Source organism: Drosophila ficusphila, unplaced genomic scaffold (assembly GCF_018152265.1).
Source record: "Drosophila ficusphila isolate 14025-0441.05 unplaced genomic scaffold, ASM1815226v1 contig_470, whole genome shotgun sequence".
NCBI lineage: Eukaryota > Metazoa > Arthropoda > Insecta > Diptera > Drosophilidae > Drosophila > Drosophila ficusphila.
This window is the reverse complement of record NW_025064389.1, coordinates 4,502,064-4,528,794: the sequence shown is the minus strand read 5'-3', so window position 1 is coordinate 4,528,794 and position 26,731 is coordinate 4,502,064. Positions and strand designations below refer to the sequence as shown.

At 38.5% G+C, this 26,731-nt stretch overlaps 1 protein-coding gene across 1 annotated transcript; it reads left to right on the top strand.

The window, feature by feature from the left end:
• Positions 1-8,340: 8,340 nt before the first annotated feature.
• Positions 8,341-12,550, top strand: LOC122320317 (E3 SUMO-protein ligase ZBED1-like). Its single transcript, XM_043208495.1, has 3 exons — positions 8,341-9,645; positions 9,702-9,842; positions 12,008-12,550. Exons 1-3 carry the CDS (start codon positions 8,341-8,343, stop codon positions 12,548-12,550), a joined length of 1,989 nt encoding a protein of 662 aa, XP_043064430.1.
• The last annotated feature ends 14,181 nt before the right edge of the window (positions 12,551-26,731 follow it).

The following is a 26,731-nucleotide window of genomic DNA, read 5'->3' as shown; positions in this document are numbered from 1 at the left end:
CATGGCTCTTTTCAAAAAGAGTATACAAAAGTCACAATAACTGTAAGTTGCCGATGCAATTGTACAAATTCTCGATGCAAGAGAGACGAAATGTCGACGAAACTGCAACGGAACAAATTCGTAAGCGTTCACTGACCTCGTTCAATACGGTTTCTATATGCACTGCACTTTATATAACCGAGTTTCAAACTGTGGTTATGCATACGAACGAGATCACAAAAGAAAGCGCGCCAAATAATACCCAAGTACATGCATCTGTATGTACAGTGGCTCGCAGCTTATTTCAACCAGCACCTCAAAAAAACTTTAAAGCCATATATCTAGCAAACCATGAGAGCTAATATAAAAATTTAAATGGGGATTTGTAGTGTGAGCCTTTAACTTAACGTTTCTGTTAACATTTTTTTTTTTAGCATTTTTTAAATATTTAATAAGAATTTTCAAACAAAAATACTGCTTAAAATACTGCAGCAGCTTATTTCAACCAGCTAGGAAAATATATTTATACCCTTGCAGAGCAAAGGGTATTATAATTTTGGCCAGAAGTTTGCAACGCAGTGAAGGAGACACTTTAGACCCCATAAAGTATATATATTCTTGATCAGCATCACCATCCGAAATACGTCTGTACGTCTGTACGTCTGTCCGTCTGTCCGTCTGTCCGTCTGTCCGTCTATCTGTCTGTCCGTCTGTCCTCCTGTGCGTTTCTGCCCAAACTAGTCTCTCAGTTTTAAAGCTATCTTGCTGAAACTTTCCCAAAAGGTGTGTAGTTATTGCACGCAGTATATAAGTCGGAACGGGCCGGATCGGGCGACTATATAGGATAGCTCCAATACAAGAGATTGAAATGCAAAATTCTAACGCTGTTGTTTTTGATCAGATCGACTTGATTTCTTCCACATGGCGTTTTCTAGTTACTATTGATTTTCGGGTTAAATTTTATCGAAATCGGATACTCTATCATATAGTTGCCATAAAAAATATATAGAATTAATGGAAATTAATTGATAACGTCATTGTTTTTCATCACACGACTATGATTTTTCGAGTATCAAGTTTTTTAACTAGCATTGGTTGATAAAAAAAATTTCATACAAATCGGACAACTATATCATATAGCTGCCATAGGAAAGACCGAAAAATCTATATAGAATTAACGGAAATAAAATGATAAGATCGTTATTTCTCATCAGAAAATCATGATTTTTGGAATATAGAGTTTTCTAACAACTCTTGAATAACAAAAAAAATTTCATCAAAATCGGACGACTATATCACATAGCTGCCATATGAACATTAGTCAAAAATATGAAAAATCAATAGAAAAGTCGTCGTTGCTTCGATGTTGTTTAGCCTTTGTGTATTCTGTTCGAAATATTTGATGACTGCAAGGGTATATAAGCTTCGGCTTGCCGAAGCTAGCTTCCTTTCTTGTTTTTAACTGACTTAAATGAAAAAACAAGAAAAATTAATACTTGTTTTGGCCACCATTGTTGTCAATGAACATTTTAAGCCGTTTTGAAATCGATTCCACCAGCTTTTTTCTCCCCAATAGGACTATTTTTCCTCACTCTGTCACCATAGCGTTTTTTAGAGCAGATTTGTTAGAAAACTGGCTTTTTTTGATATTTTGGTACGGAATTGCCCAGAAATTTTTCATTACGTTTATGTCTGGTGCCTAGGCGGGGGAGTTCCATCACATGTAGGCAATTCCAAATCAGCCAAGACTGTACAATATCCGATTTGTGGTTTGGGTCATTGTCTTGGTAGAATCGAAAATCCTCCCGATTTCCAATTTCTACCGCATTTTTAAGAAAATTGGCTTTCAAAATTTTAAGATAGTGAACCTTGTCCATCGTAGACTTTATAAAGTGCAGTCTTCCGACGCCAGCTGCCGACATACAGGCCCATACCATGACACTACCGCAGCCATGCTTAACTGTAGTATTTGAGTTTTATTTTTTTTTGCTCAATTTGTGATTTTTATTTTTTTTGTTCAAAAATAAATGTTAAAAATAGATGAATAAATATAACAATTAAAAATTAAAAATCATCAAGGATATTCATAGTGTATCCTTAAAGGATAAAAATGTGCTAGTCACGCTTGTACTATGTTGATTGGAAGTGATTGATTTATTCATTTAAAAATAGCGAAAATAATCATTATTTACGGTCCCTGAATATAATAAATACTTAATTCATTTTGAAAATATGATTGTTATGCATTTATTAACGGCATATACATAATAACTATTGGTTAATTTTAAACAAAAGTATGAAACTTTAATAAAAACAGACCAAATCTGAACAACAAAAAAATTTTGTTTGCTGCCAATTTTGAATTTGAGAACATAACCCCTTATTTTGTACTGAATTCATGTTTCGCCTAACACGAGGATTTCTTGGAACGTATCCCCTGTGTTAAGCTAGGTCCAAGTTAATAGACATGAACTTTTTCGATTTTTATAATCCAAATCTAATAACTTTCAACCCCGAACAGATACTTAAAAAGGGGTGGAAAAATCTATATTTTACCAGGGATCAAGGTCAACGAACCTGTTCAGAGGAATGCAACTAATTTGTTGCTACCGCTTTATGCACTTCAAAAAAAGGCCAATGTTTTGCGATTTAAATGAGATGTGATTTTTGTATTTGGGTTTCTGAGTAATATTTGGTTTAAGTTTATGTACAAAGTTTATGTATTTGCGAACAAGATCGCGACCGACAATTTGCTTGCGAGGGTGTAGCGAGAACGAACGAAAAATGTGAATCGGTTAAGAGTTGCGAAGACGAATGAAATGATAAAGAAGATAGATAAAAACAAGATAAGCAAAGTTAGGCGCGATTACATTATGCGGGTGTTGGTAAACAACTTTGCGTTTACGTTATGTTACGTTATGTTACATTACATTAGCAGTTGGACATTTGAATAAAGGGTAGAATTTATAAGTTAGGGGTTCTGCTCCGAACATGCTCCCCCCGCTGGAAGAGTCACGCTGACAGACGAGGTGGTCTCAAAGGGCAGAACGGCCAACTTGCCAACAGCTCTTCGGATGATGCCTGCAGCTGTTCGAATAACTGCAACACGGGCCACACCATCTGGTCCAAGAACGATGCTCTCGACTCTGCCCATCCGCCATTGGAGTGAAGGAAGATTGTCGTCCTTAATGATGACTATATTGCCGGGCGACAAATTTGCCTTTTCTGATCGCCATTTCCCACGTTCCTGGAGTAGCTATAGGTAGGCAGTGCCCCACTTTTGCCAAATCGCCTGCTGCATCTGGCAAACTCGCTGCCAGCGACTTAGCCGATTGATGCTGAGATGGGTGATGTCGGGTTCGTCTATGGCGTTGAAAGCAGTGCCAATAAGAAAATGTCCAGGCGTGAGAACCTCCAAGTCGGTAGGATTTTCTGAAATGGGGCAGAGTGGTCGAGAATTAAGCATGGCAGACACTTCGCAAACGAGAGTACGAAGTTCATGAAAAGTTAAAACCGATCTTCCAACCACCCTGTGAAAATGATATTTGGCTGCTTTTACGGCGGCCTCCCACAAGCCACCAAAATGAGGCGAGCGGGGGGGTATGAACTGCCAACTAATGCCATTAGACAACAGGTCATTGCGAAGCTCGATGTTTGGAGGATCAGCGAGGAAGATTTGCCTGAGCTCCTGCAACTCGTTTCTCGCACCAACAAAATTTGTTGCGTTGTCCGACCAGATCGTGTTGGGCTTGCCCCTGATGCTGGTGAAACGCTTGAGAGCGGCGAGGAACGATGCGGTAGATAAATCCTCTACTAACTCCAAGTGAGAGGCCTTAGTTGCGAAGCAAATAAAAACTGCCACGTAACACTTCGCAGGCGGTCGATTCCTGACTTCCGATTTCGAGAAGAATGGGCCACAAAAGTCGATTCCAGTCGTTGTAAAAGGACGACTTGGTTGCACTCGGCTGGCCGGCAAGGGTGCCATGATGTGCTCCATCATTCTCGGCTTCAGTCTGAAACACCTGATACATTTGTTTACGATAGCTGCGACTGTTTTTCTGCCTCCAATTGGCCAAAACCTCTGGCGCAAGGCAGCTAGTAAACTTTGCGGTCCTGCGTGCAAAAACTTGTGATGAAAATGAGCGACGATTGCTTGAGTGACAGGATGATCCTTTGGCAGCAAAATGGGATGTCTCGCATCGTAGTCCAGAAGCGAGTTTTGCAAGCGACCACCAACACGAATTAGTCCTGAGTCATCCAGAATAGGATGCAACGACGAGAGCTTGCTATTTGATGCAACCTGCTTGTTCTTTCGCAATGCTTTGTAGTCCTCTGCGAAGGAAACACGCTGGATTCCTTTGATGAGTAGATCTGTGCCACCTTTGACATCATCGACTGTGAGTGGTCCTTTGCGACGCGTTTGATTTTGAAACTTGAGAAGCCAGAACCGGTATATATATCCAAAAACTCTCTGCAGCTTTCCAAATGAGTTTTGCAATTTGCAATCGAAGGAGATATCCTGTTTCTCGGTTACGACTAAAACCATGCGACGACGTTCAGGCAAGTCGTCCACAATAGGCGCTATATTTGGCCAGCACGATGAATCCGAACGTAAAAATGGAGGTCCCTCTCGCCATAGGTTCGACTCCAAGAGCTCGAGAGGTGAACATCCACGCGATAATATATCGGCAGGGTTCCAGTGTGTTGGTACATGACGCCATGTCATGGGCTTGGTGCGATCCTGAATCTGCGCAATTCTGTTGGATACAAAGATATTAAAATCTGATGGAGGTTTACGAATCCAAGAAAGCGTTATGGTTGAATCAGACCAACAATAAAAATTGCAATCATATGAAATGGTTAGGGCAATGTTTGAGATGAGCTCTGATAACAATAGCGCTGCGCATAATTCCAATTTGGGTATCGTGAGGGCTTTTAGAGGCGAAACTCTAGATTTGGAACAGAGCAAATGAGTTAAGACACAGCCATGCACTTCAGATCTGACGTAAACGCAGGCGCCATACGCTGCTAAGCTTGCGTCGCAAAAGGCGTGTATCTCCAACGACGAGTTGGGCTGCATAACGAAACGAGGAAATTTCAGATGATTGACCGCTGACATCTGCTTCATGTGCTCCAGCCATGAGGAATGCAAAGATTGCGGAAGCGACTCGTCCCAATCCAGTTTGTCTTTCCAAAGAATTTGCAGAAATATTTTCAATTTTGTAACAATTGGTGCTATCAATCCGAGAGGGTCGTAGAACTTGGCAACGGCCGATAAAATTGATCTTTTCGTTGAACCGCTTTCTGCCATAGTTCCAGACAACGAGAAAAGCAAGTGATCCGATTTTGCATCCCAATATAAGCAGAGTGCTTTGAGGACATCAGTTCCATCATGAAACCTGAGCGTTTTCTCGCGATCAATTTCTAACTCGCCTTCTAAAGCTGCTGCCTCATTTGAACACCATTTTCGAATTGGAAAATGACCCTTGGATAGCAATTCCTTCACCTGCTCACGAATTTGAGCTGCCTCCTCGATCGAGTCACCTCCAGAAATGAGATCGTCCACATAAAAGTCTCGGCGAACTATTTTGGCTGCCAACGGGAACTCAGCTTCCTCATCATATGATAGCTGCTGCATAGCACGAATTGCCAGAAATGCAGCCGGCTTAGTGCCGTAGAGCGTATAAGTCTTGACTTGTTGATTTGGGTCGTCACGCCATAAGATAGACTGCAAATAGTTATCAGGACTAGTGACACGGACACATCGATACATTTTGCAGATGTCCCCGCATAATGCAACTTTGAAAAATCGAAAACGAAGCAGTGTGCTGAAGATTTTGGGCTGTATTGAGGGACCTGCAAACAACAAATCATTTAGAGAGTAACCTGAGGTCGTTTTAGCTGAGCCATCGAATACGACTCGTAACTTCGTGGTTGTACTATCTGGCTTCTGCACGCAATGATGAGGCAAGTAATATTGCGAGGCTACTGATTGCTCAGAAGCAAGCGACATATGATGTAGATCGATGTATTCCTTGATGAATGCAGCGTATTGCGACTTCAATTCCACATCCTTGAGCAATTTGCCCTCTAGCGTCTTAAATCGACGTAAGGCACGACCGTAAGAATCACCGAGCATGTCAAAACTGGCTTTGGCAGGCAAACGAACTGAGTATTCCCCTGAACTGAGTCGAGAAAAGGTATTCTGGAATAGTTGCTCGCACAATACGTCTTCATCAGTAGCGACGATTGGAGATCCACAGTAGCTGTCGATTTCCCAAAACCGTTTGACAATATCTGGCAAGGAATCGGTTTCCGATTGGATGACGGGCTCAGTGGTAACCGGAAGTGCTGAACGCTTCAAGTTTGAGAACGAAATCCCTCCAGATGCGATCCAGCCAAGACGCGTTTTTTGCAAAATGGGCAGATTTTCGGCTAACCGCATTTGCCCAACGCAAAGCAATTCGTAAAAGATTCCACCCCCTATTAACAAATCGATACGCTGACTATTGTAGAACCACGGATCAGCAAGAACAAGATTTGGTGGTATGTTCCACCCTAGCGCGTTTAAATCGAAATGAGGCTGATAATCCGTAATCTTGCCACTAATTACTGCAGTCAGTGCTGACGATATTTTTTATCCCTAGAGTGCGCTTCGAGATCGACGGTTGCGTTTGATGAAAGTGATGATTCACCAACTCCAGAGATAGATGTGTTAGCTTGACGAGTAGTGAGTTGCAACTGCTTAACGAAACGAGAAGTGACGATGTTGATTTGAGCACAAGAATCTAACAAGGCTCTGCAAGGAACAAATGCACCAGATCGATTTCTGATGTATACGATGGCAGTGGCAAGCAGCACATAATCGGTCTTACTATCTGACGAGACAACAGGTGGAGCTTCAGAGAATGATGATGATAAGAGCGAAACGACATTTTGAGAGTTAGTAGTGGTAGTTGGAGGAGAGGGTGCGGCGATGGCGTTGGAATCGATGTGAAGCAACGAATTGTGCTTCGAATGGCAGCGTTTGCAAGAACCAGACTTGCACTGTTGCATACCATGGCCTTTGCGCAGACAATGCAAAAGTTTGTTATCAAATCTCGAAACTAGTAATTCGATAGCTTTCTCATAGTTAGCTTCCGTGGGCTCCAGTGAACGAATTGTGTCCAACGCTGTGCCATCCAAGCAGGACCGAAGATGCTGGAACTTTTCCACGTTGCTCAGGTCATCATTATTGGCCACAATGGTGTTGTACATTGCGTAGAAATCAGGCCAATCGATATAGGCACCGCTGAACCTTGGCAACTTGAACTCTGGGAGCCTTGTGGCACGCGCAGCGGGTCTCGAATCACCACCGACATGTGGAAGGGCTGTAGAATTCACGGCTGAAAATCTACGCTGCTTGCCAAGCTCACTCGAAATTTGCGATTTTACCACGAGGTAGGTGTTTGCGAACTTTGACCGAGCGTCACTGTACAACTCCTGCAAGTCTAACCTTTCGACCGCGGTTTGACTTTTATCAAAGTCCACTTGCATTTGATCGATAAAATCAAGTCGCACTTGAAGATCAGTCTCGTCGAAGTTGACCGCCTCATCTGACTCCAGGTAACTTTTTAAAGCTTCTACCTGTCTTAAGGTAGCCTCAGACTTTGCTTTATAAAAGTCCAAGTCACTTGGTACTAGAGGTGCAGAAACATCGATGAAAACATCGATGCATCGATGTTTTAAAATTTCTAAAAAACATCGATTGTTTTTTTGGACCATCGATGTTTTGAGAACCATCACTATTCAAAAAATTCGAAGAAGAAAAGCACGCTTAAGGTTCGTATTTTGTAACATTTTACTTATTTTGTTAATAATGTTTAATTATTTACTTACAATTATAGGAAGTGATATTGGTGGTGTAGGCGCGACGCTGATTCAGTTTAAACGATGGATAAGTTCTTGAACCGTAAGTAAATTAAAAACTGCGCAGTACATGGCCAACTACAAGTAATGTAGTCGATTGCGTACATATGTCCCACGTGTGGCGGCCAATTCTCATCTGTACATTTTTTATAATATAGGTACAACGAAGGAAAATGTTGAAGGTCCGTCGCCTAAAAGGAAGCGGGAAACCTCATGTGTGTGGCAGCACTTTAAGAAAACTGAGGACAAGTCTAAGGCCACCTGCATTCACTGTGGGAAAACCTTAAAAACGGCAGGAAACACCACAAACTTAATGGACCACCTCAATCGTATTCATCCTAACTACAGTGTTTTGGAAATTGATGGTCAGTCACCAAGTCTTGATACTTTTATGCAACGAAATATTGAGTATCCGCCAGAGTCCCAAAAAAAAAAGCATTGGACAAATATGTAATGCTCATGATAGCACGGGACGTTCAACCGTTTTCCATGGTTGAGGACGAGGGATTCCGTGATTTAATGCAGCACATGGACCCAAAATACAAAATCCCGAGCAGAACCTTTTTCAGAGAAGTAATGCTACCTAAGCTATACAAAGATTTGAAAAAGGATCTGGAATGTGAGCTCGAGGATGTCCAGTACGTTGCTATTACCACGGATGGATGGACTTCCCGTGCAAATGAAGCTTACATAACTGTTACGTGCCATTTTGTGGACAAAAAGTTTCAGCTAGTTTCAGCGGTCTTGTCGACGGCGAGTCTTTTGACGCCCACAAATCACTCAGCACTGAATATCGCTGATACTATTCGACAAGTATTAAATGAGTGGAAACTTCTGCATAAAGTTGTAACTATAGTAACTGATAACGACGCTACAATGAAGAAGGCATGCGAACATCTGCAAATGAAACATTTTCCATGTTTTGCGCACACGATTAACTTGCTGGTTCAAGAAATTCTCAAATTGGAGATTATTAAACCCATTCTTACCAAGTGCAAGACTGTTGTCGCATTTATGAAGCGAAGTTCGACTGCCATGACGAAATTTAAGGAAGCTCAAATGGTGACTGACCCACTTGGATTAATTCAAGAGGTACCAACTAGGTGGAACAGTGCCTTCCAAATGATGGAACGAATTTTGAAAACCAATGGGGCACTCTCAATTTCATTGTTAGGAACTGCAAAGGCTCCGGCACCTTTCTCTGCCAAGGAAATTAGTGTCCTGGAGGAACTTTGTTCATTGCTTCGTCCGTTCGAGAAAGCCACAAAATTAATATCGGGCGGGAAGTACCCCACTATGTCCCTCGTCATTCCAATTGTCTGCGAAATGCAAATACAAGTGTTTTCCTATAAACAAAGCTTTAAAAGCCCAGAAGCCAATCTGGCATTTAACTTTTTAAGTGATCGCTTTAATGATCGTTTTGGGAACTATGAAACGCGCACTGTTCCTAGGATGGCAACATTAATTGACCCCAGGTTCAAAAAACAGGGTTTCCAAAGAACAAATAATACCGATCAAGCATGTCGAGCATTAGAAGACGAGCTTCACAACGTTATTAAAAATTTGGCTCAAGAACCATCCACATCAGCGTCGATAGCGCCTACACCACCCAATTCATCTTCGAGTTTTTTTACGAATCTTCAACTCAAAATAAATGCAAAAACGACGACTACGCGTTCTGACGCAATTATATTGCTCAGACAGCATATAGAAAGCGGGAACGAGCCAGAAACTTGCGATCCCCTACATTTTTGGATGGTAAATATAAAAATTGTGTATTATGATTATTTTGAAATAAATTATTATAATTCTAGCTGTGTTCAAACAACATGCAGCCCTTCAAGGAGCTAACAAAAAAATTTCTATGTATTCCAGCCACGTCGTGTGAATCTGAGAGAGCGTTTAGCAAAGCAGGCCAAATAATTTCGGATCGTCGTACCCGGTTGAAGTCCGAAGTCGTTGACCAGCTAATGTTTATTAATAAGAATTACTATAGCTTTAATAAGTGACTTATCCGATCTCAATGGACTGAATTTTTGTTTTTATTTTATTAATTTCTCTAAGTATGTTACATGAATAAATTTGTTGTTTTTTTTCGTTTAAATACAAATTCTATAAAGACTTTTTAATTATATTTATAAATAAAAAATTATTTTTGAAAACATCGATGTTTCTTCGATGTTTTTTTAAAAAACATCGAAAAACATCGATGTCTGCAAACATCGATGTTTCTGCACCTCTACTTGGTACAGTTGGTACCGCCGCGGATCTTGCACCAACCGAATCACTATCAGCCATCATTTTCAAAAAGAGTACACGAAAGTCACTATCACCGTAAGCTGCCGATGCAACTGCACGAATTTAAATGCAAGAGACGAAAATGCAACGGAACAAATTCGCAAGCGTTCACTGACCTCGCTTAACACGGCTTATATATGCACTGCACTTTATATAACCAAGTTCAAACTGTGGTTATGTATGCGAACAAGATCACAAAAGAAAGCGCGCCAAATAATACCCAAGCACAGGAATATATGTATGTATGTTTGTAGGCCTCTTCACCGAATTGCGAAGTGGTGCCCAAATGCACTGATAAGCCTTTTCACCGATTTGTGAAAACGAAAAACGAAATAAAAAACACACCCCACGTAGATCACGTCGGGGTCACCAAATGTTCAGAGGAATGCAACTAATTTGTTGCTACCGCTTTATGCACTTCAAAAAAAGGCCAATGTTTTGCGATTTAAATGAGATGTGATTTTTGTATTTGGGTTTCTGAGTAATATTTGGTTTAAGTTTATGTACAAAGTTTATGTATTTGCGTACAAGATCGCGACCGACAATTTGCTTGCGAGGGTGTAGCGAGAACGAACGAAAAATGTGAATCGGTTAAGAGTTGCGAAGACGAATGAAATGATAAAGAAGATAGATAAAAACAAGATAAGCAAAGTTAGGCGCGATTACATTATGCGGGTGTTGGTAAACAACTTTGCGTTTACGTTTATGTTACGTTATGTTACATTACATTAGCAGTTGGACATTTGAATAAAGGGTAGAATTTATAAGTTAGGGGTTCTGCTCCGAACAGAACCGTTTTTGATAATATACCATTAGAGGAGAATGACGGGTTCTTCCTGTTAAAGTAATGTTTAATTATTTGAATTTAAACTGAGAAACTACATATGTATTCAAACATATGGTGCTAGTATTTTTTGTTTGTTTTTAAGCACCGGGCACACTTCTTTTACCGATCTGGCCATCCTGGCACTTCTTTTGACGCTTCAATTATCAAGCCTACTGAATAAATTGCTATTTTACTTTAAACAGTGTTTTTACTTGAGCGAATAAAACTTTAATAGGTTATGGGATCAGTTTACGCGAGTAACTCAAGTAAATAGTAAAGGCAATAGTGCGCGAAAAGAGGAAAAGCTTTTCTTTCGCGCAGTTGTAGTCAAAGCTTTTCGCTTGGTGTGGAGTCTCGTCAACGCAGCATTATTGAAGATGGATTTGGCGAAACACATCAAACCCTTGGCTGGGGAAGCGGATTGGCCGATTTAGCGAAGAAAATTGAGAGATATGCTGGACTACCACGAAGGTGCCGTGGATAGTTAAAGAACCCCGAGCCCTTATCAGATGATGCTACGGATGATGAAACCAAAGAGAACAAAAAGGCGGGTGATCTTTTCCGTATGGCAAACAGCTATGCTAAGTCAATGATCTCGAGTTCAGTTACAGATACAGTTTATCAAAAGATAATGGTAAAGATAAAGAGACAGCGTTTGAAGCATGGGAAGCATTAAAGGCGAATTTTGAAGCATCGTCCAAGGACCAGCTGTTCAAAGTTTGTACAGAGGTTTTTGCATTTTGTTGGATCAAGGGAGAGGATGTTTCTACACATGTTGCAAAATTAAGAAATCTATGGCATGAGCTCAATAATGGAATAAAGTCTAAGAACGAACATGCATTACGGTATTTGATACTAGTATGGAAAATTTTGAACATTTTACCAAGTGACTTTGAAAATTTTAGATCAAGTTGGTTACTATTGTCAAAAGATGATGATAAAACTGTAGAAGAGTTAATTACCCAACTATGTATGCATGAAAGAAATTTTCAAAAGGCCACAGAGGGAGCCACGGGATCAGCACTTTTCGCAAGCAGTGGAAAACCAAAGTCAAAGAAGAAGTCCAAGGAAACTGACAGTTGCCATTACTACAAGAAAAGAGTACATTGGGTGACAGACTGCAAGAAGTGGATTTCTGATGGACGACCAAAGAGTAATGCTCCTCAAAGCAACACCGTAGATACCAATTTAACTTTAGTTGTCGTCTCTGAAGATGCTCTAAAAATGGAAACAAATTCATCGGTAGACACAGGATGGTGGATCGACAATGGAGCGACGAAACTCGTGACCAGCTGTCCAGACCAGTTCGTTGATTTCCAAGAGCTTCATAGTCCATGCGTCATCAAAGCTGCTGGAAAAGAATCTCTCAAGGCGATTGGGAAGGGAACAATCGAGATTCTGTCCTTCACTAAGGATGCGACACTAAAGATGACGTTGACCGATGTTTGGTATGTTCCGAAAATTTCGAAGAACTTATTCTCTGTTTTAGCAGCCAAGCTGTTTAGCATTCAACAGCAACCAAGTGCTGGCTGGAAGTAGAGGGAAAAACAGTACTGTGCGGAAGTCATGAGAAAGGCCCTGTACAAGGCATCGATTGAACCGGTCATTCCTGACAAAGAAGAAAGAGTCAATGTCGCAGAAGCAGAAAGTTCTACACTGCAGTTGGGGTCACCAAGACAAGAGACACGTGAGAGAGATGCTTAAAAAGGAGTTGGGCATTAACGTGAAGCTGGTTAAAGAAACTTGTGAGCCCTGTATTTTCGGAAAGGCGCATCGTTTACCTTTTGGCACAAGAGCAAAGACAACAAAACCAGAAGAACTTGTCTCCACTGATGTTGTAGGTCCTTTTTGGGAATCCTTTAGCAAAAAACGATTTCTAGTTGTTTTTAAAGACACTTTCACAAAGTTTCGTAATGGCTTCGTAATAAAACATAGGTAAGTCAGATGTTAAAGTCGTTCTTAAACAATTTTTAGCACATTCGAAGACACTTGGACACAACATTAAAGAGTTACTCAGCGACAACGGCGGGGAATTTGACTGCAAAGAAGTCAAAAGCATTCTAGCAGAGAGTTGAATCGTTCAGAGACTGACAGCGCCATATACTCCAGAACAAAATGGTGGCAGTGAACGCGAAAATCGTACGATTGTGGAAATGGCAAGGACATTGAAGTACTCGAGCTGCGAAGTTGATTTTCCAGATGCAATGTGGGCAGAGCTAGTGACGACAGGAGTCTACATTCTCAATAGAACCGGGAAATCATCCAAGGAAGGAGTCAGTCCCTACGAGTTGTGGATGGGAAAAAAACCCAGGATCAAACATCTCCGCATTGTTGGATCCTCCTGCTACGTCCATGTACCAGCTGAAAAGAGAAAGAAGATAGACAAGAAGGCAGTTAAAAGTGTGCTTGTAGGATACGATGGTGACGAACGTTACAGAATCTACATCCCAGATATTCATCAAGTCATCGTGTCAAGAAATGTTCAATTCGAAGAGAGACCAAAATAATGTGAATGTAAAGTCGAGCTACCACTAAAAGACATCGAGAATAAAAGTCAAGATGAGATCAAAGACGATGTCAATGATGAGGCAAAGATCAAGAACGAAGAAAATCATCATGATGAGCCATCAGCCAACACTGAAGAAGAGTACGAGTCCTTCACTGTAGAAGAGTTTGAGTCCAACACTAAAGAAGAGACAAACAAGAGATTACTGAGAGATCGTTCAACCCTAAAGAATCAGATGAATCAGATGACTAAACATCCTGTGACGCTTGAAGATGCCCTAAGGAGCGAGGATTCAGCAGAGTGGAAGAAAGCCATGGATCAAGAAATCGCATCGTTGAAAGAAAATCATACTTGGACTTTAACCGAACATCAACCAGGTGCAAAGGCGAAACCATGCATGTGGGTCTTCCGGCTGAAGAAAAATCCTGATGGCAGCATTGATAAGTTCAAAGCAAGACTCGTCATCAAGGGATTTAGTCAACGTTTCGGCAAAGTTGGGAACAATTAGATCGATACTCAGCATCTCAGCGAGTGAGAAGCTGCATTTGATGCAGTTTGATGAATCAACAGAGAAGAGAAGTCTTTACGGCCTGAAGCAAGCACCCAGGTGCTGGAACAAGCGTCTTACAGTCTATCTTCGACAGCATGGATTCAAGGCCAGCGATGCAGATCCATGCCTGTATATTCGAGAGAAGAACGGACAGAAACTCATACTTGTGGTCTACGTGCATGATGGTCTTCTAGCGGCAACAGATCTCAGCGAGATGGAAAACCTTTATTGGAGAGTTAAAATCGGAATTCAAAATCGTCTTAAAGAAAGCTGATTATTTTTTGGGACTTGAAATTGTACAAAAAGAAAAGTGCATTAAGGATTGTTAAAAAAGTTAGGCTCAGAAAATTTTAGAACGTTTTAACGTTTAGTGCAAGCCAGTTTCAACTCCAATGTTAAAGGGCACAAAAATTTCAACACCAGGGAAAGCTGACGAGCCAACAAAATTCCCTTATAGGCAGGCAGTTGGAGCACTGATGTACTTGATGCTTGGCACAGGACCAGATCTGGCATACAGTGTGGGGTTCATATCGAGAACACTAGAAAATCCTACTCAAGAGGATGTCGTGCGAGTCAAAAGAGTCTTATAGATTTATAGCAGGGACTCTGGACCTGGGAATGTAGAAGTGGGACTTTTACAAGTGATCAGTGATGCAGACTTTGTCGGTTGCATCAAGACAGGGTGTTCTACTTCTGGAGTCGTCGTAAAGTATGCAGGAGGCGCAGTTTCCTGGACTAGCAAACGACAAGCAGTTGTTGCGACCTCAACTACCGAAGCAAAGATTATCCCAGCGAACGAGGGAGCCAAAGAAGCAATTTGTTTAAGCAGACTCTTCAGAGGGATCGTCAAACTTAAAAACGTTCCCATCATACAAGTTGACAAATTTGCAGCAGTGAGACTGGCTCAAAATCCGGAGTTTCACCGCAGAACCAAACATATTTCCATCAAACACTTTTTTATATAAGAAAAAGTGACAGAAGGGAAACTTGGCGTTCAACCAATCTCCACAGAAGATCAATTGGCGGACATCCTTACGGAGCCGTTGCAGAGAACACGCTTGAAGATTCTTTCGATGAAGATAGGACTCATGTAGATAGAGGGAGAGACTCAGGAATTCAACTCTAATTAACAAGGGAAAGTGGTAAAGTAATGTTTAATTATTTGAATTTAAACTAAGAAACTACATATATATTCAAACATAAGGTGCTAGTATTTTTTGTTTGTTTTTAGGCACCGGGCACACTTCTTTTACCGATCTGGCCATCTTGGCACTTCTTCTGACGCCTCAATTATCAAGCCTACTGAATAAATTGCTATTTTACTTTAAACAGTGTTTTTACTTGAGCGAATAAAACTTTAATACTTCCGCACTGCAGGCACTCGATGCACAGCAGCAGATTACACACAAGAGACCGATGAACTCTCAAAGGTAGTCTGACTTAGTTAGTTAATCATCTGTTTGAAGAAGATAAGGGTGGTCAAACCGAGGATAATTATAATCAGATTGCTAGTGATGACGTAGATGGCATCGACGGTGAAGAAAAAACGGACTATGGAAGTGATGCCGTGCATGATGCTTCATCAAAGATTTCGCATCAATAGCGAGACCTTTGATAGAGTTACTGAACGGTGAAGGTGGCAGGGTCAGCAGATACCGTTCAAAAGGAATTTCGGTGATCTTTGATAAGCCCCAGTTAAGCGCATTTGACAAGCTTAGAAATATCCTTGCCTCAAGAAGAGGATCAGCAGCATCATCGTCACTGATCGTGGCCACCACCTGGTCTCGATCGGTGCTCTGTATCATTATACGAGTGCAGACGCATCTACCAAGTGACCGAGCGGTTACATCAGAGCCAACACTTCCGTGAGCAGCACGTGCCACGGTGGAAACCTCCTGCAAGAGCTGTGCAGGTGGAGATTATTGTGGGCAGCGTGTTTGCCACAATATAAAAAAACCTTATCTAAGGCTTCGGCCACGCATTGAGCGATGAGCGACTGAGCGACTGAGCGACGCTCTCTCGAGCGACGTTAATGAGCGATCGCTTTGAGGGAGGTGGACACGCACTGAGCGACATAACTCGAGATGATTAGTTGAAAACATTTTAAAAATACCTTATTCTAGAGAGGTTCTACGAAATCTGTTTGAAAACCGTTATAGTAAATATAGGCAATTAAAAAGAATACAAAGGCGTAGGTTTGGCGTTCATCCCATTACTCGATTGATTATATTTTTATTTTATTTATATACTTTTATGTATTTTTATTTTTATACACTTTATGAGTGTCGTTCCACAAAACGGTTCGGCTTTGAACAGCCGAAATTAAAGTTTCCGCGCATATTTTTTGCATTGTTTGCATTTCGTCGCTCAGCGATGCACTAAAAATTAAAACCAATTCTAGCGCTGAGCGACGTCGCTCTGACGCTCAAGAACTTCGCTCGTCGCTCAGCGGCTGCGTGGCCACTCCAATGCATTTTCATAAGCTTTAATATTTTACGTCGCTCGAGAGAGCGTCGCTCGGTCGCTCAGTCGCTCATCGCTCAATGCGTGGCCGAAGCCATATATACATTTTATACGAACCCTGCAGTTCCAAAATAGCTTTTTTCCTGTAAGAAATCCGCGAGGAAGCACCGAGGAACCTGTGTACGGAGGTTAGGCCGCACCGAGGAATTGCGCGATGAATTTTGTATGGGATTCAAGTTTTCTTCATAGGTGCAGCTCTCGATGACTTTTTGGCCGTTTCATCGAACGATTCCTCGGTGCCTTATACGAATTTTGTATGAAAAAATTCGTATAAGGCATAGAGGAATTCGTAGCGGAAGTGGAAGCGGGGTTTTCCTCGAAAGCTTTTGCGAGGATGCCCTTTCGGAATTCGTCGGTGAATTTTTAAACAATTTCCTATATGAATTCCCCCAATACATTTTTTTGGAAAGTCATACCTATTTTCATAAGAGGAATGACTAAAAAAAACACCGGTAGCACTCCGGGAGTGCCGGCAGAAGTGAAAACTTCAATATTAACGTTGTGTTTAATTATAAGTATAAAAGTACTATCATTTATGAGAGAGGTAGAATACAATGTTTATTTATTGCGCTATCGTACACAAATATGGCAATTTATATGTTGTTATTTATAATATTATATCGTTATTTATATATTACATTAAATTTTATCTCTCAGAAAAATCAACTTCCATCCATAATTTCGACGACTTTTGCACCATCGTTATTATCAGAATCATCATCGCAAATTTTTACAACTGATACAATTGGTTTATGATAACTGAAGTAAGAAACAAACAGTTTTGATTCGAACATATTTAAGTGTAAGTACAAGGTAGTCTCGCAGTGCCGGATTAAGCTAGCGCGGGGCCTGTAGCAAATTCTGTCAAGGGGCCCTTGCTTTGCTTTAGGTTCTCAAGTTTAGGGTATTAAATAAAACAAAATTGTTACAAATAAACTTTTCTGGATTTAATATGGGCAAATTTAGAGATAACACTTTCAATAACGACTTCTTTAAGCAAATCATGCTCTATATTCAACAAAGTGAGATGATTAAGACGTTCTTGGCCCTTACTAGCTTTCAATACTCTCGAAACATGATCGATAACTCATAAAATGAATCTATATTTTATAATAAATCAACAAACCACAGTAGATTGGATTGTGAGTGACCACGTGACTGGGTCAATAAAATTTAAATAGTTTGCCTACTTTTTCTCGAAATACTGATAATCTATATAATATTAAAATCGATAAAAAAAGTACAATCTCGGCTACGTAAACTCGCAAAATAAATGTATACCTATATAAAAAATGAAAATCTGGCCGCTTGAAGGGTAGAAATGTGGTTTAATTTCAGATAAAATATAACGTGACGAAATCGAGTTTTATATTTTCAGATGGGAGTAAAGCATAGCCTAATCGCTTCACGCTTAAGTCATGCAAATTATATTTAGGTTCCTATCAAAAATTTTTTTTTTTTACGATCAAATAGATAGGAGTTGGAGAGCGGCCGCGCTGCCCTTCAGGCCTCGCTCCCATATTGTTCACATTTCAAAATATTTTTTTGCAATATTACATGTTACGCCTTGTATGTGCTTGCTGCAATAATTGCAACAAGTATTTTTCACAAGCACACAAGGGATAACGTTTTGAGAAAAAATCGTTCGCGGACAACCTCTCACTTCGAAATCCCGAGCGATTTTGCAGCCGACGAGACTACCTTGTATAATTGTACCATGACCATGACTCAGGCACGGTAGAAAGAGTGGGAGATACTAGTTCCTCTCCCTTTCCCACGATCTTACGCTTTTTCGATCAGCATAACGGGACTCTGACGCGAGTTTGAAAGTTTTTACCCATACAAAAAAGTGATCAGCGCCGCTAAAGAAGTTTTCACTTCAAAAAACACATTTTTTATACAGTTTTTAAATATTTTTTAATTATAAATATTATTTTTATGACTTTTATTATTCTAATTATTATTATTATATTACATTATTATTATTATTTTATTATTATTATTATATTACATTATTATTATTATGAAGTATTATTTAAATTAAAATTAATCTTATTATTTTTTTTAATATGCTGTTTTTGCGTTTTACATCGCCTTTCTTATTACTTTTTCCCCATCATCAAGGGGAAATACCTCTTGTGAGACGTCTGAAAATACAAAAAAGATATTTATTAAAATTGCTGCTTCGAACAATTAATTAAAATAAATGAAAAACCCATTAGGCGTCGATTTGGATTGGCTTAAACTGCATTGGACCCAGTTTAGAATTGGGCCCAGCTTACGATTGGGACCAGTTTACGCCGGCGCACATAAAAGGGATGTTTTTTTTTAAACACAATTCAATTTCACTTTGTTTACTTTTTAAAAGCCCCGCAGCGCCTTATGTTTTTTTCAATAACTTAAACAAAAAAAGCTCTTAAACATAATTCAAGCACTTACCTGGTTTTTTTTTTTAGTAAAAACACTTAATCGCTTTAATTTCACTTTATTTTAACCTCCACGACCGCTTCCGTGACGAACAACGAAAGAATGACGCAGGTCAGTTCCCAACTGGATCTATTGTACCCCCTATCTGAGCTTAGAGCTCACCCATCAACCCGGCTCCTTCGATAAGGTTAAGGAGCTTTATCGGGTCGATGCTTCCGGAGGTCCCAAGTGTAAGGAACCTGGACCCGAGGGTTCTGCTCCTCAGGCTACTTAGTGCTGGGCAATCTGATATTATGTGTAGGGAGGTTTCATCCTCGCTATCACAGAATCTGCATGTTTTCCTGTTTGTAATCCCTATATTAAATAGGTGTCTCCTTAGTTTGCAGTGTCCGGTTAGTAAGCGGATAACTATCCTAAGTGATCTTTTCCCTAGTAGTATAAGTTTCTTAAAACTCTTCATGTCATAATTGACGATCAGGGTTTTGGCTTGTCTTTGGCCTGTGGTGTCTACCCAGCAGGCTTGCCTCATATGTACCTCTTCCGTTCTTAGGTAATCTTTGACTGTGTGTCTGCCTATGCCACAGTAAGGCTCGGGTCCTATAAGGGGTCGTTCCGCCCCTAGTTTTGCTAGCCTGTCAGCTAGTTCATTCCCGGATATGTCTTTGTGTCCTGGAATCCATCTTAGTGACACCCTGTTGTTGCTGCCCAGAAGGTTCAGCTTTGTTCTTACTTCTCGAACCAGCTTCGAGGTGATTCTATTGCTGCATAGTGCAGTAATTGCCGCTCGACTGTCCGAGAGGATCGCAATGTTATTTTAAGTAAAATATGTTAAAAAATTTTAAAACCTAAAAGTATACATAAGTCGAGCATGCCTCAGCCGTGGTTCCCACCGAAAACCCAAATTTGTGTTTCTAACGGTAAATGCATTCCAATGGCAACAATGCAATGAGAGAAACGAAAAAATAGAAGACAAATTTGGTGTCGGGCCGCCGTCGTTGCCAAGCAACGAGATCATATTCGAAGAGTGAGAAAGAGGGGGAATCTTAGGAATATCCCTTTCCTACACACATGCCTGGTAATTGCAAAAATTCACCAGTGAACAGCCAGAACTGCAGGGATATTATAACATCCAATACCAACATACATATACATCTCTTCCAGCAAGTCAAAAGCGCAAAGTGAAGTAAAAATAAATCACAAATTAAAATTATTTTGTGTGGGCAAATATTTTTTGTCCAGTGTGTGTATTCGAAGTGCATTTACATAAGCAGCAAGCAAGGAACAAAAGCTCTGCATATATGCACGGTATGCGTCCAGCATAATTGAAAATCAAAGAGCAATAAATAAATAAATAAAGAGTGTTGTGCGTGAGCTGGGGCAAACATATTTTTTGTTGCCCAGTGTGTTTTATTCTAAGTGCTTTTTACATCCAAATTAGGGTTGTTGATAATCAGGGCTAACAGAGTTATGTTTTTAAATGAAAAAATATTTATTTCCATATTTTCGCCTTTTTTCCTATAAATCCATATTTTACACAATCACTTGAATAAATCCATATTTTGAGCATTAAAGTGTCTGAAAACCTTTAGAAAGATATGTTTGGCTCAAAAATTATGAAATTTCTGTCGTTTGCCTTATACTCGATAATAAATGATGTAAACAAAACATCAATCAAAATATGTATCATCGAATGTAACAATTATGATGCAGTTTATATTTTAAGATTCAGTTGATAGTTCTACAGAAGGTGACGATCTTATCCTGAATTTATCACCTGCTGAACTGAATGCATACCTATGCAAATGCTCCTGTTACATCTTGCGATGTTGAGCGTTTATTTTCATTGAGTGACAAACGCCGTAGTTTTGTTTTTACTAATCTGACACAACATGTCATATTGTTCTGCAATGATCTTTGAGAAAAATCTAGCGATTTTTAATTGTTCATTGTCGTAAAAAGTTAATTGATCGATATAATCGTCTACGGTTATCCATTTTTATGCCTATATTTATCCCTTTTTGCGTCTATACTAGACATCTGCATGAGTGGCAAAAAACCCACATTCAAATGCACAATACTCAAAATGAGTTGAGTGAATTTGAGAGCAAAGCCAACATGAAGTGAAAGGGGTTGACTCTCTTTCGCTTACTCATTTGCACAACTAGCAGGTAGAAGGAAACGAATTGAGTGAATTGAGAACGTTGAAAACAGAGACGTTGTATTCGAATGATTCGAGTTGCAAATGTAAATAAAAGGAAATAAAAACAAATTAAACGCAGTGAATTTTCTTCGAGTCCGAAAAGGCTTTATATTTATGGTTTTTTATTTTATTTATTTCTAAATTAACAATATCTTACAACTATACTGTTAATTTTGAAATAAATAAAATAAAAAACCATAAATATAAAGCCTTTTCGGACTCGAAGAAAATTAATTTAAATTGGAATGCAAAAACATTATTTTGTTAATATTTTCCGAATTAGTGGCTATTTGACAACGATTTTCTGTAATTATTCTGTAAAAATTTCTTGCATTTGAAAATGTACGTTCCGAAGCCGCGTTGCTCACTGGAATGCAAAATTTTTTGACTCTGTGCTGCAGTTCTCAAGAAAGGAATGTACAGAAATCCTAAGCAAGAACTCGAATGATTCGAGTATTCAAGGCATAGCCAAATCTCTCATTTCACTTTTCGTTTCGTTCATACACTCTCATTTCGTTTGACGTCTCAAATTAAGAGAGGAATGAGTGGAAGCCTGTCATACAATGTCATTTCATTTTCATCATTCCACTCACTCCATTCTATTCGATTCGAATGTATTCATTTAGACGTATGTTATGAATGTAATCATGCAGACGTCTAGTCTATACTACAAATATTTATCCATATTTATTCATTTTATTCCATATTTGTCAACTTTTTCGTCCATATTTTGTCCATATACATATCTCTATTTTTTTCGTCCATAAATCCATACATATTTTTACGTTTTTAAGAACATAACTCTGTTAGCCCTGTTGATAATATATCAAAATATCAATATATCGATATTTTTTGACAAAAATTAATATTTATATCATGATATTTTTTAACCTAATATATTAAATATCGCTAATTTTTTTATATATATTTTTGATATTTCCTAATTGGTCACACTGATGTTATTTCCCGGAAGCCAAGGAGATGAGCGCGCCAAAAATTTATTTTTATGTGGATTTGTGTGTATTTCCGTGAATTTTTGAGTTTGTACACGAATTCCGTGTAATTGATTTGATTTGCTCTCGAGTTTTTTCCGCTAATTTCGTGTTAGTGATTTTGTTTTTAATTTTCTATGAATTTCTTGTAATAGAAAAAAAGCAAAGTAAAATCAGGATAATATATAAATGTATGTATGTATTTAAAATAAAGCATTGAGCAACTGTGCAGCGAAAATCGTTAAAAAAAAAAGAATTTTTGTTAAATTTTGGTTGATTAATACAAATAAATATGTAAATTAAATAAATATCACAAATACTTGATATATCGATATTTTTGCGAAATATTTAAAAAAAATCACGATGATATTTTTCAAAAGTGGAAATATTATTGATACGATATTTTTGAAATATCATGCAACCCTAATCCAAATATATATACATATATGCACATATGTATGTCAAGATCACAACTTGAAGTAAAAAGCCCAACAAACTAATTACACTATATTTCCACTAACCACATCATCGATAAAATTCCGTTTCACAAACCATGCATGCTCGTATAATATTTCCAGCTGATATTGATATCCATTTTATTTATATAGGGGAATGTCGTCAGAGTTGGACACACTTTCGACCCTTGCCCATAATTATCGTTTTAATAAGGATTAAGATCATTTGCGTAAATAGTTTGAAAGGTAAAGGCAAAAGGTATGTCTGACAATGAACATTATGTTGTGAAATGAAAAACATAGAAATGGCGACTATTTAAAAAAAAAAATAATTGTAGTCAGGCTTGGCCACTGTAGTCAGGGTTGGACACTTGAATTGCTACTTCAGAAAAGTAGCAATAAAAGAGGACATTATCCATGGATCAGGTGTATTTTATGTCTTTTGACTCTTTTTTATTGTGAACAACTAGTTTTACTTTTTAATTTAACTTTCCTTTCTCCAACTTAACTGCTTTAATGGCCAGGACAGCATTATGCAAGTCGACTTTACCTCTTTCCGTCGTTCGCTTGTAGCGTGAACCTCTTCAAAGGGAGAAAATAAATTATTACTCAAAGAATTTATTTTTTTTTTACTTATTTACTAATTAATTCACTTTTTGTTGAATCAAGTAATTAATTACCAAATTTATTTATTCATCCAACTCATACTTTATTTTTAGAACTTTAATCTATTTCTTTAATTAATATGTAGGTATATTTGTTGACAACATAGAAAAAAAATTATTTCATTGAATGTATTTACATGTTTTGTAGTGAATAACTGTAAAAAACATTGGAAAAATGAAAATATTCTGACAAAGGGAAAACCAAGGGTGTCCAACCTTGACAACAAAAAGTGTCCAACCCTGACAACATGAGTCATAACCCTACCGCACAACATAACCACCAAATCGCTTTATTTAGAACAATTTTTTTTAAGGATTTCGTTAGGGGGAACCACTTTTTTTTTTTTTTTAGTAAAAACACTTAATTGCTTTAATTTCACTTTATTTTAACCTCCACGACCGCTTCCGTGACGAACAACGAAAGAATGACGCAGGTCAGTTCCCAACTGGATCTATTGTACCCCCTATCTGAGCTTAGAGCTCACCCATCAACCCGGCTCCTTCGATAAGGTTAAGGAGCTTTATCGGGTCGATGCTTCCGGAGGTCCCAAGTGTAAGGAACCTGGACCCGAGGGTTCTGCTCCTCAGGCTACTTAGTGCTGGGCAATCTGATATTATGTGTAGGGAGGTTTCATCCTCGCTATCACAGAATCTGCATGTTTTCCTGTTTGTAATCCCTATATTAAATTGGTGTCTCCTTAGTTTGCAGTGTCCGGTTAGTAAGCGGATAACTATCCTAAGTGATCTTTTCCCTAGTAGTATAAGTTCCGCCCCTAGTTTTGCTAGCCTGTCAGCTAGTTCATTCCCGGATATGTCTTTGTGTCCTGGAATCCATCTTAGTGACACCCTGTTGTTGCTGCCCAGAAGGTTCAGCTTTGTTCTTACTTCTCGAACCAGCTTCGAGGTGATTCTATTGCTGCATAGTGCAGTAATTGCCGCTCGACTGTCCGAGAGGATCGCAATGTTATTTTAAGTAAAATATGTTAAAAAATTTTAAAACCTAAAAGTATACATAAGTCGAGCATGCCTCAGCCGTGGTTCCCACCGAAAACCCAAATTTGTGTTTCTAACGGTAAATGCATTCCAATGGCAACAATGCAATGAGAGAAACGAAAAAATAGAAGACAAATTTGGTGTCGGGCCGCCGTCGTTGCCAAGCAACGAGATCATATTCGAAGAGTGAGAAAGAGGGGGAATCTTAGGAATATCCCTTTCCTACACACATGCCTGGTAATTGCAAAAATTCACCAGTGAACAGCCAGAACTGCAGGGATATTATAACATCCAATACCAACATACATATACATCTCTTCCAGCAAGTCAAAAGTGCAAAGTGAAGTAAAAATAAATCACAAATTAAAATTATTTTGTGTGAGCAAATATTTTTTGTCCAGTGTGTGTATTCGAAGTGCATTTACATAAGCAGCAAGCAAGGAACAAAAGCTCTGCATATATGCACGGTATGCGTCCAGCATAATTGAAAATCAAAGAGCAATAAATAAATAAATAAAGAGTGTTGTGCGTGAGCTGGGGCAAACATATTTTTTGTTGCCCAGTGTGTTTTATTCTAAGTGCTTTTTACATCCAAATTAGGGTTGTTGATAATCAGGGCTAAAAGAGTTATGTTTTTAAATGAAAAAATATTTATTTCCATATTTTCGCCTTTTTTCCTATAAATCCATATTTTACACAATCACTTGAATAAATCCATATTTTGAGCATTAAAGTGTCTGAAAACCTTTAGAAAGATATGTTTGGCTCAAAAATTATGAAATTTCTGTCGTTTGCCTTATACTCGATAATAAATGATGTAAACAAAACATCAATCAAAATATATATCATCGAATGTAACAATTATGATGCAGTTTATATTTTAAGATTCAGTTGATAGTTCTACAGAAGGTGACGATCTTATCCTGAATTTATCACCTGCTGAACTGAATGCATACCTATGCAAATGCTCCTGTTACATCTTGCGATGTTGAGCGTTTATTTTCATTGAGTGACAAACGCCGTAGTTTTGTTTTTACTAATCTGACACAACATGTCATATTGTTCTGCAATGATCTTTGAGAAAAATCTAGCGATTTTTAATTGTTCATTGTCGTAAAAAGTTAATTGATCGATATAATCGTCTACGGTTATCCATTTTTATGCCTATATTTATCCCTTTTTGCGTCTATACTAGACATCTGCATGAGTGGCAAAAAACCCACATTCAAATGCACAATGCTCAAAATGAGTTGAGTGAATTTGAGAGCAAAGCCAACATGAAGTGAGAGGGTTGACTCTCTTTCGCTTACTCATTTGCACAACTAGCAGGTAGAAGGAAACGAATTGAGTGAATTGAGAACGTTGAAAACAGAGACGTTGTATTCGAATGATTCGAGTTGCAAATGTAAATAAAAGGAAATAAAAACAAATTAAACGCAGTGAATTTTCTTCGAGTCCGAAAAGGCTTTATATTTATGGTTTTTTATTTTATTTATTTCTAAATTAACAATAACTTACAACTATACTGTTAATTTTGAAATAAATAAAATAAAAAACCATAAATATAAAGCCTTTTCGGACTCGAAGAAAATTAATTTAAATTGGAATGCAAAAACATTATTTTGTTAATATTTTCCGAATTAGTGGCTATTTGACAACGATTTTCTGTAATTATTCTGTAAAAATTTCTTGCATTTGAAAATGTACGTTCCGAAGCCGCGTTGCTCACTGGAATGCAAAATTTTTTGACTCTGTGCTGCAGTTCTCAAGAAAGGAATGTACAGAAATCCTAAGCAAGAACTCGAATGATTCGAGTATTCAAGGCATAGCCAAATCTCTCATTTCACTTTTCGTTTCGTTCATACACTCTCATTTCGTTTGACGTCTCAAATTAAGAGAGGAATGAGTGGAAGCCTGTCATACAATGTCATTTCATTTTCATCATTCCACTCACTCCATTCTATTCGATTCGAATGTATTCATTTAGACGTATGTTATGAATGTAATCATGCAGACGTCTAGTCTATACTACAAATATTTATCCATATTTATTCATTTTATTCCATATTTGTCAACTTTTTCGTCCATATTTTGTCCATATACATATCTCTATTTTTTCGTCCATAAATCCATACATATTTTTACGTTTTTAAGAACATAACTCTGTTAGCCCTGTTGATAATATATCAAAATATCAATATATCGATATTTTTTGACAAAAATTAATATTTATATCATGATATTTTTTAACCTAATATATTAAATATCGCTAATTTTTTTATATATATTTTTGATATTTCCTAATTGGTCACACTGATGTGATTTCCCGGAAGCCAAGGAGATGAGCGCGCCAAAAATTTATTTTTATGTGGATTTGTGTGTATTTCCGTGAATTTTTGAGTTTGTACA

Excerpts from the sequence above, each read along its gene's own strand:
- LOC122320317 (XM_043208495.1), top strand. The coding sequence starts at position 8,341 with ATGCTCATGATAGCACGGGACGTTCAACCGTTTTCCATGGTTGAGGAC. Across the intron at positions 9,646-9,701 it reads ATCCCCTACATTTTTGGATG|CTGTGTTCAAACAACATGCA; the intron begins GTAAATATAAAA and ends TTATAATTCTAG. Across the intron at positions 9,843-12,007 it reads GTACCCGGTTGAAGTCCGAA|GCCACAGAGGGAGCCACGGG; the intron begins GTCGTTGACCAG and ends AATTTTCAAAAG.